We start from the raw sequence: 14,802 nt of genomic DNA, 5'->3' as shown, positions 1-14,802 counted from the left end.
ACTTACAATACTTGTAAATATCTACAAAGCGGGTCGTATCCATAGTGTCACCAAGATAAGATATCCATCCTTTATCCTTATACTACAGACCATTTAGGTTATTACTTAAGGTATGATCCACTTCTATGTCTCGCATGTTGGGTTTTATGTCCTAAAACTCGCAGTTTGTAAAATGATAAACATTTTCTATAATCAATATACTTATTATTGATTTCATAAATTGTATGAAAGTCTAAATCCAATAAACTAAGACTCATGACTATTGTATGAGTACTGAACTTTATGTGGAGACATAAGAGTGGATCAAGTTTGAGTAAATAGTCAAGATGATCTATGGTACATGAATAAGGTTGAATACTTTATTCTGGTAACACCATTGGATGTGACCTACTCTGTAGTTGTTACAAAGAGTTTTAAAGTGCTACAAATGAAGTGATCCTAATTCGTACATGTTATGACATAAGGAGTGGGGGCGTCCTATGCAATGAGTTTTCATAAGATCAGGACCAAGAAATTAGTCACTATTACTTTATATCGCAGTTTACTCTATGAGACCGACTATTTCACCTAGATGACCTAAGTAACTCGATATTAATCCTGAGCTAACTATGAACTCCTATTTATTTGGGATTACCCTTTGATTTGCATAGGTGAGGATTGACTCAACAACGCCGACTCAATAAGACTCCCATTTCAGAGGTAAAACTGAATAGATAGCTGGGGACATAAAGTGCAAGACGGAGTTCACGCTTACCCAATTTAGGGATAAGAGAAATGTTGTTCTCTCGAGTACTGAACCCAGATCTTGAACAAGGGGTCCTACCCTCTCACTAGGCTAAGAGAGTTTTGGTTTAGTGATTGGATCACAAACCAGTTGTTCATTAGAGGATCAGTAGGAACTTCAGGAATAAGACGTAACCTCAGTGGTAAAACAAATATTTGACCCAGCTGTTATTACAAACAACCTGTGAAGGGTTGACTTGCTGATTATGGTTAAATCATGTGGACATAATATATTTACAGTGAGGGAAGTGCAACTATAGGCTTTAGTGGAGTGACCTATTAGTTAACGAATGAGGATTAATCTGGTCTAATGAGTTTAGCCAATTAATCTCGCTTGCTGGAGCCCATGATTTATAGGTTCACGAGGTCCCTCTACTAGCTCGTAACAGACTAGCTCTAGAATAGCATGATAAGTTAATTTGTAACGTTCAAATTAGAATTAAGGGAATTCATAAGTATATAAGATATAATTACGTGTTTAATTTGAGAATTAACGGAATAGGATAATTTATATATTCAAATATGATTTGAATATATAAAGATGGATATGTATAAAAATTAATTTAATATTTGATATTAAATTAATTAAGTTTTATTAAAAAATTAATTTGTGAAATTAATTTCATTTTTTCAATTTTTAAAATCAAAATGAATTTTTAAAATATCATTTTTGATTTTATGATAAAATTGGAAATTTAGGAAAGCAAAACACAAATAGAAAAAGTTGATTTTCCATTATCCATGTTTCAACTTGCTCACACAAAAGCTTTCTTCTTTGCCTTGTCTTCTCCAAGCATGAGCTGCAACTCATGCAACTCTCTCCTTTTTATGTTGACTTGCAATATAATGAAGAGATTGGAGTGAATTTCGAGAATGCAATCTATCGAGAATTTTAGAGAAAATTCGAGTTGAAGAAAGGGTTCTTTACCAAGATTGCTATTGTGAGCTTTTCTTCTCCATCCCTTGATTCAAGCTTGTTTTGAGTCCCACAACTCAATCTAAAGTACCAAGAAAATAATGAGGAAGATCTTGAGGTGGTCTGCAACAAAATTCAAAGAAGATAGCAGCTGGAGAAGGATCTTTGAAGAAGTTCTACAAGAGGTATGTCTTGAAACTCACTTGTTTTCTGCAAGAGCATGCTTTATATTTTGCAAAAATTAGTGAATTAGAGTGCTTAGATGATCCTTGTGCTTCCGCTGTTATCGATACAATCCTACATCACATACATGCTTAAGGTTACATAGAATAACCATGGATCTTAGTTTATTGGATATGAGTAGATACAAATAAAATAACTCTTATTTTATTAATAATATTGTGTGTACAAAAGTTTACAAACTACGAGATTTCAGGAGAATTAGGACACCAATTTCAACATATGCTTGGGTCATCAAATCTATCTTCGATATCCATGTTCATAACAGAATTGTTGTCGTGGATGGGAGGAGGAAGCCATAAGGTGTTCTATTTCCATAAAAGCCTAACCCACAATCTTGTCCTGTAGTATTAGAGGCGAAGATGGGAAGGAGACCATGAAGTAGTGATGAGAGGCAACGAGTTGGAGAGGTAGTCATTGATGTTAATGTCCTCAGGTAAAGATGGATTGGTGGAAAATGTGTTACTTGGTACAAATAGAGTGTGATTACCTTTAATGGTGATAGAGAAAGATTTAGGAGAGGTAATAGTGGATGATGGATCAGGTAAGGTACTGATAGAAATTTGGGTTGGTTTCTTGATAATGGGATTTTAATTAGACTTTTAGGAGTTTTAATATGGGACAATTGATTTTTGGGTGGTTTAGAAAGGATCGATGGGCCTACGAAAGATCCGGTGTGGGTCACTGGGTTTTGGGTGTATCGGAAAGGGTCGATAGGCCAATGGTTTGTTCAATGCGAGTCGATAAGCTTTTGGGTGGGTCGAGTTGAGCCAAATGAGCTTTGGTTGAGGATATCAGGCCCGATCCAGTAGATGGAAAGAAGGGAAGAGTGACAGATCGAGGAGAAGAAGATGGTTTTGATGGGTTAAAAGGAGGGGTAAAGTTGTGTAGAGTCAAATCTGAAGAAGTAGCAGAAGCAGCGATACAGTTTCTTACAGTCGCATGAGTGTTGCCCTCTCCGACATACTCTATTTCTGTAGGCCCATGGATCACATATCCAGGTAAAAGGCCAAGGATGCTTCTCTGATTTAGTAAACCCTGGTCAGTTCTAGAACACCAACGACAAGTTTCCATGAAATCCGGCCACATAGCCAATGTGATTCTCTGTCACAAAGAATGGATCAATTTGATTAGAGATAGAAGATGAAGAGGAAGAAACAATCCAAACCTCCATCGAAATGAAGCCTGTATGATTAATCTTTATCCTTATAGATGCTTCCATCATATCCATTCTATTTAGAGTCTTCCTTGCAACCTCGATAAAACCACTGCAACGATCACCAATGAATCTTAAGGTATCCTCATCCCATCTATTAAATGTGAGATTTCAGATTTCGATCCTTCCCCCATACGAGGGGACAATCTGCTTCTGATATGCTAAGACTTGGTTCCATTGTTCAAACTTCATCATGAAGGGATCCACCTTGTACCATCCTTTGATCTTCCACAGAGTGTTTACCTATTCTTCACCCGCATAATGCAGAATAGCTCGATATGCTAAGAAAGATTAACAACACAACAATAATCGTCCATTGAAACTTGTAATTTAGTATTTAAGGTGCTTATCATTCTTGAAATTGGACAAGAATAATTTAGGGGTAGCTAGCTCAAACACACTCTAGAGTTACTCTTAAACATTATTTTAATAATTCAAACTAAGTTTGATGATGTAAGAATTGCATTTAAAAGTGTAAAATTAAATAATAAGTTAATATTGAGTGATCAAGTGTATTTTAGAATAATTTTGAATATAACAAAAGTGATTTTGATACTTTCAAAACCACTCCCAAGCATGCACAAAGAGACATTAGTTACTAATCACAAGTTCCAATATTTATTTTCACAATTACAGTACTTCATTCCAAGAAGATAAAAGGAAAACAATTCTCACTTTCATCCACAAAAGGGTTTATCCATGGTTTAAAATTTCAGTCAAAATCTCAAAATTTTGAAATTTCGATAGGGGGATTATTTCAATTTTTCTTCAAGTTTTCAAAATTTAGGAATTTCCTTCGACATTTTCATAGAAATTTTGAAGGTTTTTTTTTTTAAAAAAATTGAAATTAGCTATGCTAGTTCAATGAAAGTTTTTTTTTTTTTTTTTCTTTTACCATAAATTTTTTTCATGAAACCATATATTTTTAAAGAAATCTTTTTCATTGAATTTTCACATCGTTTCATCTCAAACTTGAATTGATGTGAGTTCTCTAGTATTCCTTTCATTTTCTCTCAAGCTCTATCTGCGTTTTTAGTTCTATTTTTTTCATTTCTTTTCCGCTATGTTATGTTAAGTTTAATGTTATGCTTTTTACATCCCTCTCGTGTTTAATATTATTATTTTTATATATTTATTATGTTATGTTAAGTTAATATCATGCTTTTTCATTTTTGTATCCATTCCATTTTATGATAAACATTTTATAATTATTTTATATGCAAATATTTCATGTTCTTTATTTTTGTAATTAATTTTCAATATTAGATATTATTATGTAATTATTTTTTATTTATTTTTAAAATTTTTCTGCATGAACATTTACACAAATAGTATATAAATGTTGTCCTACTTCATAGAAATTTAAATTAAAAAAGTCAATTACAGTTTAATTCAATCACAATCAAAGTTTCATTAACCAATTAAAATAATTTCCATCAATTTCTATAAAATTTCTCAAAATTTTCATCGATATCGATATTTCTATAAATTGGGGACATATTTAGACCATTAAATGGAGCAGTAAATTACGTAATTACGAAGTGTAATTACATATTTAGACATGGATATTGCTAAATTGCCAATATTTAATCTTGAACTCGGAAGGGCAATTACATAATTAAGTGGACAAAAGAACTCCATCCACCAGAATGTGGTGTGTGTATATATAAATTTTCCGTCCCGCCGATTAGGGTTTGAGTTACCGCCTGTTAGTCTCCACACTCTGCTTTTGGATTTGGGCGTTTCTTGAAGAAGTTGCAGCATCTTCCTTATTCGCCATCATGGGGTACGCATTTCTCTCTTCCATGGCCTTTTTATCTTCTTCGTTTTCATCCAATTATGTTTTCTCGAAGAAGTTGTTCATATTGTTTGTTGAACTTTTATGAACAAACAAATGGAAGTGGAGCTAGCTTGAAAAAGCGTTATTTCGTTCGGATCTTTGATTTTAATCTGGCTATTTGTTAGGATGTTAAACTGGAAATGGTAAACCTGGAGAAAGAATGCTTGAGGACTACCTTTTTTTTTTTTTTTACGCAAAAGTAGAATGGACTGTCGAGGCACTAGTTGATTATCTCTTGTCAAGCGAAATCTATTGGTTTAAAACGTGTTTCGATACGTTCTAGTTGGTTTACTTATAAACTGATAGGCTTGGAGTTGTGGATAATCTGTTTTTTCTTTTTTCGTTTAAGATGATGTGAGTGCATACGGTTGGAAGAATTTTGTCATATAGTATCGGTGGAAACGGCTTTTAAAATTCATATTCTAAGCTTGAATACTGTTGTTGATATCCCCCGTCTCCCTCTCTGTTCATGTGGTTGAAATAATTTATCCAATAATACAATTAGAAACAACTTTTGGAAATTCGAGACTCGTATACCATGTTTGGATATTTGTTGTTTACAGCTTTTATTACTAATTTCTTGGGAGATTTCTCACCCTCACTTTGCTGGCTCTTTAGTCTCTCTCCGATTATCTATTTTGTTGTGGAGTATATTTGGATATTAAGAATGAAAATACCTTTCCAAATTCAAAAACTAGAAGCTTGGATGATGGACATTCAAGATAGTTTCTATCTGTAATTTCGTAGGAGACATAAACTTAGATTCTTCGTCCTTATTGAATTTCATATGCATGCTGTCAATTTTAACCTGCAGTTACATCACTATAAGAATTTAAATTTCCAAAACTAAATTATTACCAATTTAAAAGTACTTGGCTAAATCATTACTGGCTTTAAGTTTAATTTTGTATCTAAAATGCAAAGATGAGTATAACTCCACTAATAAAATCATTATATTCTCCATCATAAGATATAGGTAATAGTATTTTTTTTATTTAATAAATAAATAAATAAATTTATTTATATATATAATTTTTATTTTTAAATTTCCACATCACGATTGTTTAATAAAAAAAATTAAGTGCCATATCATTTTTTTGTTAGGTCAATTAACGGTCATATGATTCCATGGACTATTTAGCACTATTTTTCAAACCTTAGGGATCAAATAGATATTAGGGTGAAACTTTAGGAGATTTTTTATGGATGACCCATTCCCAGTCCGCTAAATGATTAATGACCCACCCCCAAAAACAAATGAAGACTACCTTTGTGTTTGTATCAAAGCGCACTACTACATTTTATATTGTATTACGTAAGGGATATCTTTTTTATCGTAGCCCTAATCCGGTTGCCATGTCTATTTCGACCTTCATTTTTCTCATTCATTGATGTGCTCTTGCTATTGAATATGGCTTCAGATTGGGGAAAAATGAAGATTGCGATAAACATGACCATCGAGTTAGAGATAAGATAGAAAAGACATCCCTATTGCGACAATGAATAAAATCCGGTAGTGCACTTTACAGAAGGTTGGTTTTCATTTGTTTTTGGGGCAAATCATTAATTGTGTAAGGGCTGAGAATAGGTCATCCGTACAAAAATCTCAAACTTAAAAGATCAAAAGATTATTTTTTTCATTTATTTATTGTCTTTAAATTTTAAATGAGTGACCATTTTGGTCCCTTAAAAATGAAACAAGAATGAAAATAAAAAGACCAAAATAGTTACTTTTGAAAAGTACAAGGATTAAAATGAATAGAAAGTACCTGGACAAAATGAATTGGACGAAATAATTTTAAGAATATTTCTCCTAGCAATGCAATCCAAATTACGAGACGACACCGTTCACTAGGAGACCATATGACATTCATTTCTGAATTTCCTCAAAATTAGGGTTTGAATTTTTTGAATTGCCCGTTTAATCGGAAATATTCTCTTCTATCTCAGTTTTTGGGCATTTGTTGTAGATGTTGCAGGATCTTAATCCGCTATCATTGGGTATGCATTTTTTTGTTTTCTACTTCATCTGAAAATTTTGTTTGGATATCAACACAAGTTTGCCATACATTCTTGAAGGAATTTTATTTTTTGGTTTCAGATTTTACTGTTATTTTGGATCTCCTTGTATTTTTAGTTGTTTTATGAACTTCGTACACGAACAAATGGAACTGAAGCTCACTATGAATGAATTTCAAATGAATTATTTCATACGAGCTACAGAAGTCTCAAGTCTTGAAATGAGAGTCAACTATAGTTTTCAAATAAACTCAATAAAATTCTATTGACTATGACTAAGAGTACGTAATTTGCTATTGGATATGCTAAACGATTACTGATGGGCATTTTATACTTCTATTGTAAATGTAAAAATCTGGATGATGAGATCAAAAGTGAACTTTGATGACTTTACAATTTTGTACAAATAGATCATATGTTGAAATTGTATTATTATGTGTGTAAAAATGTATATGTTATTATTATTTTTCAATGTAACACAAGTTTAATGTTTGGGACATTTAGTTTTATGTACCTATTTCGATGGGTTACCTTCTTCTTAACCAAAAGTCGACCCCCTTTTTCTGCAATGTGTTGTATCCAAAAGGAAATTTTTTGTATATTCCGAACTTTTAATTGCTGGTAACCGCACACACATCCAAATAAAAAAGAAAAAGAAAAGAAAAAAGGAAGAAAGGAAGAAGAACAAAGAAAACGATACGATCTAAATGGGGTCATGAAAGAAATTATGACAGTGCACATAGAAGCATCTGTCGTAGAGTGTATGACTACAAATAGCTAGATTGCTCTACCCAATAGTGATTTTTATATGATCTCATTGGATATTTCCTAATATATTTGAGAATAACTAAGCTACTTGAAATATGGATCATTGAGACTGTAACTAAGATGAGACGATTTTACTGCAATGTTTCCTTATATATTTGGCTATCTACTTCTGAATCCGAATCTCTATCTATTGTTTTATTTTATTTCTTTGGTGATTGCCGTTCAATTTAATTTCTTGCTGTCCTTGGAGCCATGTATATCTATGACTTCAAGTTTATTAGTATACCTCCACATTTATTATATTTAATTTTGGTTTGTTTTTACAGGTAATTGGCAACAAATGTGACATTTATCTTGATGATGGGTGGCTGTGGTTAAACGGCAAACTGTCTTTTGCAATGGACAGTTTGCAAACGAAATGTGAGGATGTTGATGACACAACTCCCACTGAAAAGTGCTCTTGTTCGTATTGGATGCCAGGGGACCATGCTTCAGGTTGTTTCTCTGTCATCGTCAACACCTGACAGTCCAATTACTACCGTACTCAACTGCAGAAGCCCTAGGAAAGCACTTGAATTCTTCAATGCGGCTCCAGAAAAGAATACTCAGCTTTACTCAGCCATCATTCACGTCTTAGTTGGAGCCAAGTTATTTTCCAATGCCAGATATTTGCTAAAAGATCTCGTAGAAGACCTCGTCGCAAAATCTCACAAGCCTTACTATGTATGTCAGTTGGCATTCAATGCATTGAGTCGCTTAAAATCCTCAAAATTTACTCCCAATGTTTATGGTGAGTTAATTATTGTCTTATCTAAGATGAGGCTTGTAGAAGAAGCTTTGTGGATGTACCGCAAAGTTGGGACGACACTCACAAAGCAGGCTTGTAATGTGCTTTTAGATGTCTTGGTGAAGACTGGGAGGTTTGAATTGTTGTGGAGGATTTACGAAGAAATGATTTCCAATGGGCTGTCTCATGATGTTATCACTTATGGCATCCTAATCGATGGTTGCTGCCGGCAGGGAGATCTTTTAAGGGCACATGAGATGTTTGATGAAATGAGAGTGAAAGGAATTGAGCCAACAGTTGTTGTGTACACCATTCTTATTCGTGGCCTTTGCTCAGAAAACAAAATGGAGGAAGCAGAGAGTTTGCATAGAGTGATGAGGGAAGTTGGGGTGCTTCCCAACGTGTATAGTTACAACACGTTGATGGATGGGTATTGCAAGTTAGCCAATGCAAAACAAGCTCTTAGATTGTATCAAGATATGCTGGGTGAAGGTTTAGTGCCAGATGATGTTACATTTGGCATATTAATTGATGGACTCTGCAAATTTGGCGACTCCAAGGCTGCTCGGAATCTTTCTGTGAATATGGTAAAATTTAGTGTTACTCCTAGCATAGCTGTATATAATTCTTTGATCGATGGTTACTGTAAGGCAGGAGATGTTTCTGAAGCAATGGCTTTCTTTTTGGAGCTGGGAAGATTTAAAGTTTCACCCGATGTCATTACATACAGTATACTTATTAGAGGTCTCTGTTCTGCAGGTCGAATTGAAGAAGCAGATAACATATTTGAGAAAATGACGAAAGATGGAATTCCTGCAAACTCTGTAACATATAATTCATTAATTGATGGGTACTGCAAGGAAGGCAACATAAAAAAGGCGCTGGAAATATGCTCCCGAATGACTGAAAATGGTGTCGAACCAAATGTGATCACTTTCTCAATGCTGATTGATGGGTATTGTAAGATAAGGGACTTGCGAGCTGCTATGGGCATATATTCAGAAATGGTTATCAAAAGCCTTTCTCCTGATGTGGTTGTTTATACAACTATGATAGATGGGCATTGCAAATATGGTAGCATAAAAGAGGCTCTTAAACTCTATAATGATATGTTGGAAAATGGCCTTACCCCAAATTGTTTCACTATCAGTTGCTTATTAGATGGACTTTGTAAAGATGGCAGAATTTCAGATGCACTCGAACTTTTCACGAAAAAGATAGGATTTGGGACTACCAGGTGCGATGTTGATGCGGGAGGAACCGAGCCTTCATTCACAAATAATGTCGTGTATACCGCTTTAATCCATGGATTGTGTGAGGATGGGCAAATTTTTAAGGCAGCAAAGTTGTTTTCAGACATGAGATGTTACGGTTTGCAACCAGATGAAGTGATTTATGTAGTCATGTTACAAGGGTACTTCCAAGTTAAACGTGTCCTCAACATGATGATGCTACATGCAGACATGTTAAAATTTGGTGTCATCCCAAATTCCGCCATCTACTCGATATTATGTAAGGGTTATCGAAAGAGCGGATTTCTGAAATCGGCTCTTAATTGTTCCAAAGATCTTGAGGAAGAATTACATTAACGAGGCTATCTAGTTGTGACTGGAGAAATTTTAAGCATCCCCATTGTCTGCTCCATGAAGCTGAGTGAAAAAAAGGTCACCCAGGAAACCGGGCTATTTTATCTCGTGCAAACACTTTGGAGCTTGACAAGGCTTACTCTTGTTGACTCATATGGAGCCTAATTCTCTCTCAAGATTTGATCATGTAAGTTATCACCAAATTTATTAGCGAACTTTTTATTTTGGAAATTGAAACAATAGCATGTAGATACCATATAGTTTCAAGGGAAATGGTACCTCCAACTTCCAAGCTAATATTCTTCTGCTGTTTTCGATTAATCTGTTTTTACTTTCATTTTTTCATATGCAGATTTTTTGTTGAGAAATTGGGGAATTGGTTGGGAATGAATGGGGAGGTGGTTTTCTACTTGTGAAGACCGAAGAGAGTTTCACTGTTGATCCTGAGGAAGATATAGAATCAGGTCCTTAGGGTTCAGATTTATGTAAAATTTGCTCTTGGTATTTATAATTCTTAGAATCTGAATTGAAAAGTTTATTTCATTCTTGACAGAAAACCAGAAAATCATTGAAGAAATGGTTTGAAAGGACAAGAACTTGGATACATTCCCATCATCTGAGTCACTTTATTGGATGGTTCATCTCCCCCAATTTGAGTTGAAAGACTACCGAAGTACCCCCCCAATCCCCATATTTCTTGGGAAAAAAAATTTCCCCCCTCCTAATTGTTGACATTTAATATATGGCTCAAATAAGTGTTGGCAACAGTAATTTAAAGCATGTTCACAACTAAATTGGAGGAACTTCCATGTCTATTTCTCGATGAACATTTAAATAGTATAGTATGTACGTAGGCCACGATTATCCAAGGAGAAATGTAATGAATTATTAGGAATCTGAAAAGTAGATTATTTGGTTACATTTATTGTTGTTTACTTGTTTGGAATTCACTTTCAAATCTGTAAACGAAAAATGCAATTTAATTGAAGTGTAGAGGGTGATCAATTGGATTGTGTTTCAAAATCACATGAGACCAACGAGTTGATATTATTATCATTATTGTTATTGATGGAATATGAGAATTATGAATTTGTAGTAAATTTGATAGATTTATAATTTCAAGTAAACGTGATTAAAAATAATTATAATCTTTTGCAATTGAATGTGACTTTATTTGTCATGTTAATGAGTTTCCTTCTTTTTCTTATATAGGGTTAGAATGATTTGTAAAATTTGTGTGAGAAAGATTAGAATGTTATAGAACAATTTGAGTTATGCTTATGTTAGCTTTTAATTAGGTGTTATCATAATTTGACCCACATAAATCTTTATAAGAGGTCAATGGTCACCATATTTATAATTTGAAGTCTAATTGAATTTTGATAAGGAAGCAATTAACTACTATTGTCCCAACTTTCTAAAATAACGTTGGAAGATATTGAGTAATATTGCAAACCAGGGGATCTGGTGGTCAAGTAGGCATGCAAGTTGAAGTCAGGTTGAAGTTGGTACTAAGGTAGAGTTTATATATATATATATATTTTAGTTCAACATGTGTAGTAGAATAATTTGAACCATAGATCTCTTGATTGATATTCAAATTCTCAAATATTGTCCCTAATTCTTTTATTATGAGAAGAAATAAATGAATGTCAGTTGATTGCAATTTAGTAGTATATTGGATGTTTGTTATCCTTGAAATTGGAAAAAGGAGTAGTTTAGGGATAGCTAGTTGGAACACACTCGAGTTAAAAAGATAAACTAATCACAAATTTCAATTTTAATTGTCAGAAGTACGTTAATAGTCACGAGATTTATAATTTGAATCCCCTACCCTACCACCAATTGTTCTAAAAAAATTCCAATATTAACTTTCACAATTATGAAACTTCATTCTAAAAGGAAAAACGAAAAAAAATAAAAAAATTTCTCACTCCCATCCACAAAACTCAAAAGACATTTAAGCATTTAGTTCTAAACTATTAATTTTTTGTTTTGCATATAATTTTTTGTATTCTAATATATAGAATGAGAGATGGAACCTCCGACTTCCTAACTCATGCCAAATTACATAATATGAACGGTGTAATTACATATTTAGACTTGGGATATTGCTAAATTGCCAATAGTTAATCTTAGAACTCGGAAGGGTAATTACGTAATTATGTGGACAAAAGAACTCCATTCACCAGAATGTGGTCTATATATATACAATATCCGTCCCACCGATTAGGGTTTTGAGTTACTGCCAGTCAGTCAGCACACTCTGCTTTCGAACTTGGGCGTTTCTTGAAGAAGTTGCAGCATTTTCCTTATTCGCCATCATGGGGTACGCATTTCTCTCTTCCATGGCCTTTGTATCTTCTTCGTTTTCATCCATTTATGTTTTCTCGAAGAAGTTGTTCATATTGTTCTCTCTCTCTGTGTGTGTTAATGTGGTTGAATGATTTTTCTGCAATACAAGTAGAAACAACTTTTGGAAATTCTAAACTCATATACTATGTTTTGTTTACAAATTCTATACCTAATTTCTAGGGAGAGCTGTTGAGCTTACTCTCTCTTTCTCCGGTTATCTATTTTGTATATTTGGGTACTATGAGCGGAATTACCTTTCCAAATTCATATACTAAGCTTTGATGGTGGATATTACTGTTTAACAATTTCGATATGTAATTTCGTTGGAGGAGAAATAAGCATAGATTGATTCTTCATCCTCATGGAATTTCATATGCATGCTCTCATAATATGTAGAGTAAGTACATCACCGAGAGTCTTTAGCTCCATCCAAATTCTTGAAAATGCATTCTTACAAAAATGATTCTCTTACTGTTCTTTATTGTACAAAATATATTCAACTCATCATTTAGGATTTCCCCAAACCCTGCTATAGTAATGGCTGAATATTTGTATCATTTGTGCAACTTATTAGTTGATTTGATCATGTTATATTACTGATGATTGAATTTATTTTGTTTGCATGTCTTGCAGGAAGACTCGGGGAATGGGAGCTGGTCGGAAGTTGAAGTCCCACCGTAGAAGGCAGAGGTGGGCAGATAAGGCATATAAGAAATCCCATCTTGGTAACGAGTGGAAAAAGCCCTTTGCAGGTTCATCTCATGCTAAAGGGATTGTGCTGGAAAAGATGTAAGGCTATTGAATCTTATACTATTGTTGATGAGTTGTTAATTATTTATTAGTCTTTTGATAAAGTTGGATTTGCTAATACAGTGGAATTGAAGCCAAACAGCCAAACTCTGCTATTAGAAAATGTGCTCGTGTTCAACTGATTAAAAATGGAAAGAAGATTGCTGCTTTTGTACCTAATGATGGCTGCCTCAATTATATCGAGGAAAATGTAAGTTAATATAATTTGCTGATGCGTTTATGTTATTTTGTTGACTGTCTTTGCTTTCTATGCATGTTTATTTTTTCTGAAAAAGAAATCCAAGCCAAATTTTAAGAACTAGAAAAAAAAACTATGTTGCAGATTACTTTTTCTTTTGGTTTTTCATTTTTGTTGAACTAGGAGGTATTTGGATTTTCATTTTTCGATATAAAAATATTTGTAAAAAGTTTTAATAACTAAGACCCTATTTGGTAATTATTTTGTTTTTGGTTTTGGTTTTTGGAAATTAAAACGTATATCCTCCTTATTTCTTAGAATGATTTGCATCTTTCTTAAGTACAATAATTGAATTCTTAGTCAAATTCCAAAAACAAAAACAACTTTTTAAAAGTTGTTATTATTATTTTTTTAATTTTCAAAATTTAGCTTAGTTTTTTAAACCATTGATAAAAAGTAAATAAAATAAGAATAAATTTAGAGGTGGAAATAATATCTATAGACTTAATTTTCAAAAACAAAAACTAAAAACATGGTTACTAACGATGGCCTAAGTAAACAATGACGATGATCTGACTTGGTAGTAAAAAAGGATCATGGAATGAGTTAAATTTATGGTGACCACTAGAGTTTTCTCATAAGATATATTGTTGGTTATAATAGAGGAAGGGGAATAAAGAAGATAGGCATTGATGAGTGAATTTGGATTTGAGTGTGATCTCAATATATTTGGGTTCAATCATATTGTTGGACTAGGACGACTACGGTTGTTAGGCGCCTTCTCTTATATCGACCATTTGTGATGACTAAGGGTTCTCTTTTGCACATTCTCTTTTAAAAGATTGTTTAGTTTACAAGGTTCGCCCCAAATGACTTTCTACTTCTGTTGAAGCTTTGTTGTGTTGTAAATTAAACTTGAATTGAGAAGTATATGGGTGTGTTCGAACATTTATATTCGGAATTGTTGGTGTTACAGGACGAAGTTTTGATAGCGGGGTTTGGACGTAAGGGGCATGCTGTGGGAGATATTCCTGGTGTTAGGTTCAAGGTTGTTAAGGTCTCTGGAGTTTCACTTCTGGCTCTCTTTAAAGAGAAAAAAGAAAAGCCAAGATCCTAGACCTCTTTTTTTCTTTTTTTCCTTTTCCTTTTTTTTTTTTTTTTACCTTTTAATTATAAAATTTTAAAATCAAATTTTGATATAACTCTTTGATTTGTATTTTCAACGACTGGTCTCACTTGTCTTATTATTTTTCTTCAAACAATCTTCATATTCAACAAATAAACGTCACCTAATTTACATGCAA

General features: G+C 33.4%; 2 protein-coding genes across 4 annotated transcripts; both read left to right on the top strand.

Annotated features, from left to right (window-relative positions):
- The first annotated feature begins 4,769 nt into the window (after nt 1-4,769).
- Nucleotides 4,770-11,074, top strand: LOC120079916 (Pentatricopeptide repeat (PPR) superfamily protein). 3 transcript variants are annotated; one of them, XM_090314269.1, is made up of 6 exons: nt 4,821-4,941; nt 6,417-6,527; nt 6,946-6,996; nt 8,109-10,342; nt 10,508-10,619; nt 10,709-11,074. In XM_090314269.1, the coding sequence occupies exon 4, from the start codon at nt 8,209-8,211 to the stop codon at nt 10,156-10,158; it is 1,950 nt and encodes a 649-aa protein (XP_090170395.1). In that variant the 5' UTR covers nt 4,821-4,941; nt 6,417-6,527; nt 6,946-6,996; nt 8,109-8,208; the 3' UTR covers nt 10,159-10,342; nt 10,508-10,619; nt 10,709-11,074. The 3 variants fall into 3 exon arrangements, with proteins under 3 accessions (XP_038890299.2, XP_090170395.1, XP_090170394.1); XM_090314268.1 differs by lacking the exon at nt 6,417-6,527 and having other exon boundaries at nt 4,843-4,941; XM_039034371.2 differs by lacking the exons at nt 6,417-6,527; nt 6,946-6,996 and having other exon boundaries at nt 4,770-4,941.
- Nucleotides 11,075-12,350: 1,276 nt separating this feature from the next.
- Nucleotides 12,351-14,802, top strand: LOC120080179 (small ribosomal subunit protein uS12). The gene is made up of 4 exons (XM_039034751.2): nt 12,351-12,484; nt 13,144-13,299; nt 13,384-13,510; nt 14,475-14,802. Exons 1-4 carry the CDS (start codon nt 12,480-12,482, stop codon nt 14,613-14,615), a joined length of 429 nt encoding a protein of 142 aa, XP_038890679.1. The 5' UTR covers nt 12,351-12,479; the 3' UTR covers nt 14,616-14,802.

The sequence above is a fragment of the Benincasa hispida genome, chromosome 6, assembly GCF_027475165.1.
Source record: "Benincasa hispida cultivar pf3 chromosome 6, pf3_genome.v1.1, whole genome shotgun sequence".
Classification (NCBI taxonomy): Eukaryota; Viridiplantae; Streptophyta; class Magnoliopsida; order Cucurbitales; family Cucurbitaceae; genus Benincasa; species Benincasa hispida.
Note: the sequence above shows the minus strand (reverse complement) of the source record. Positions and strands in the feature narration are given on the sequence as shown.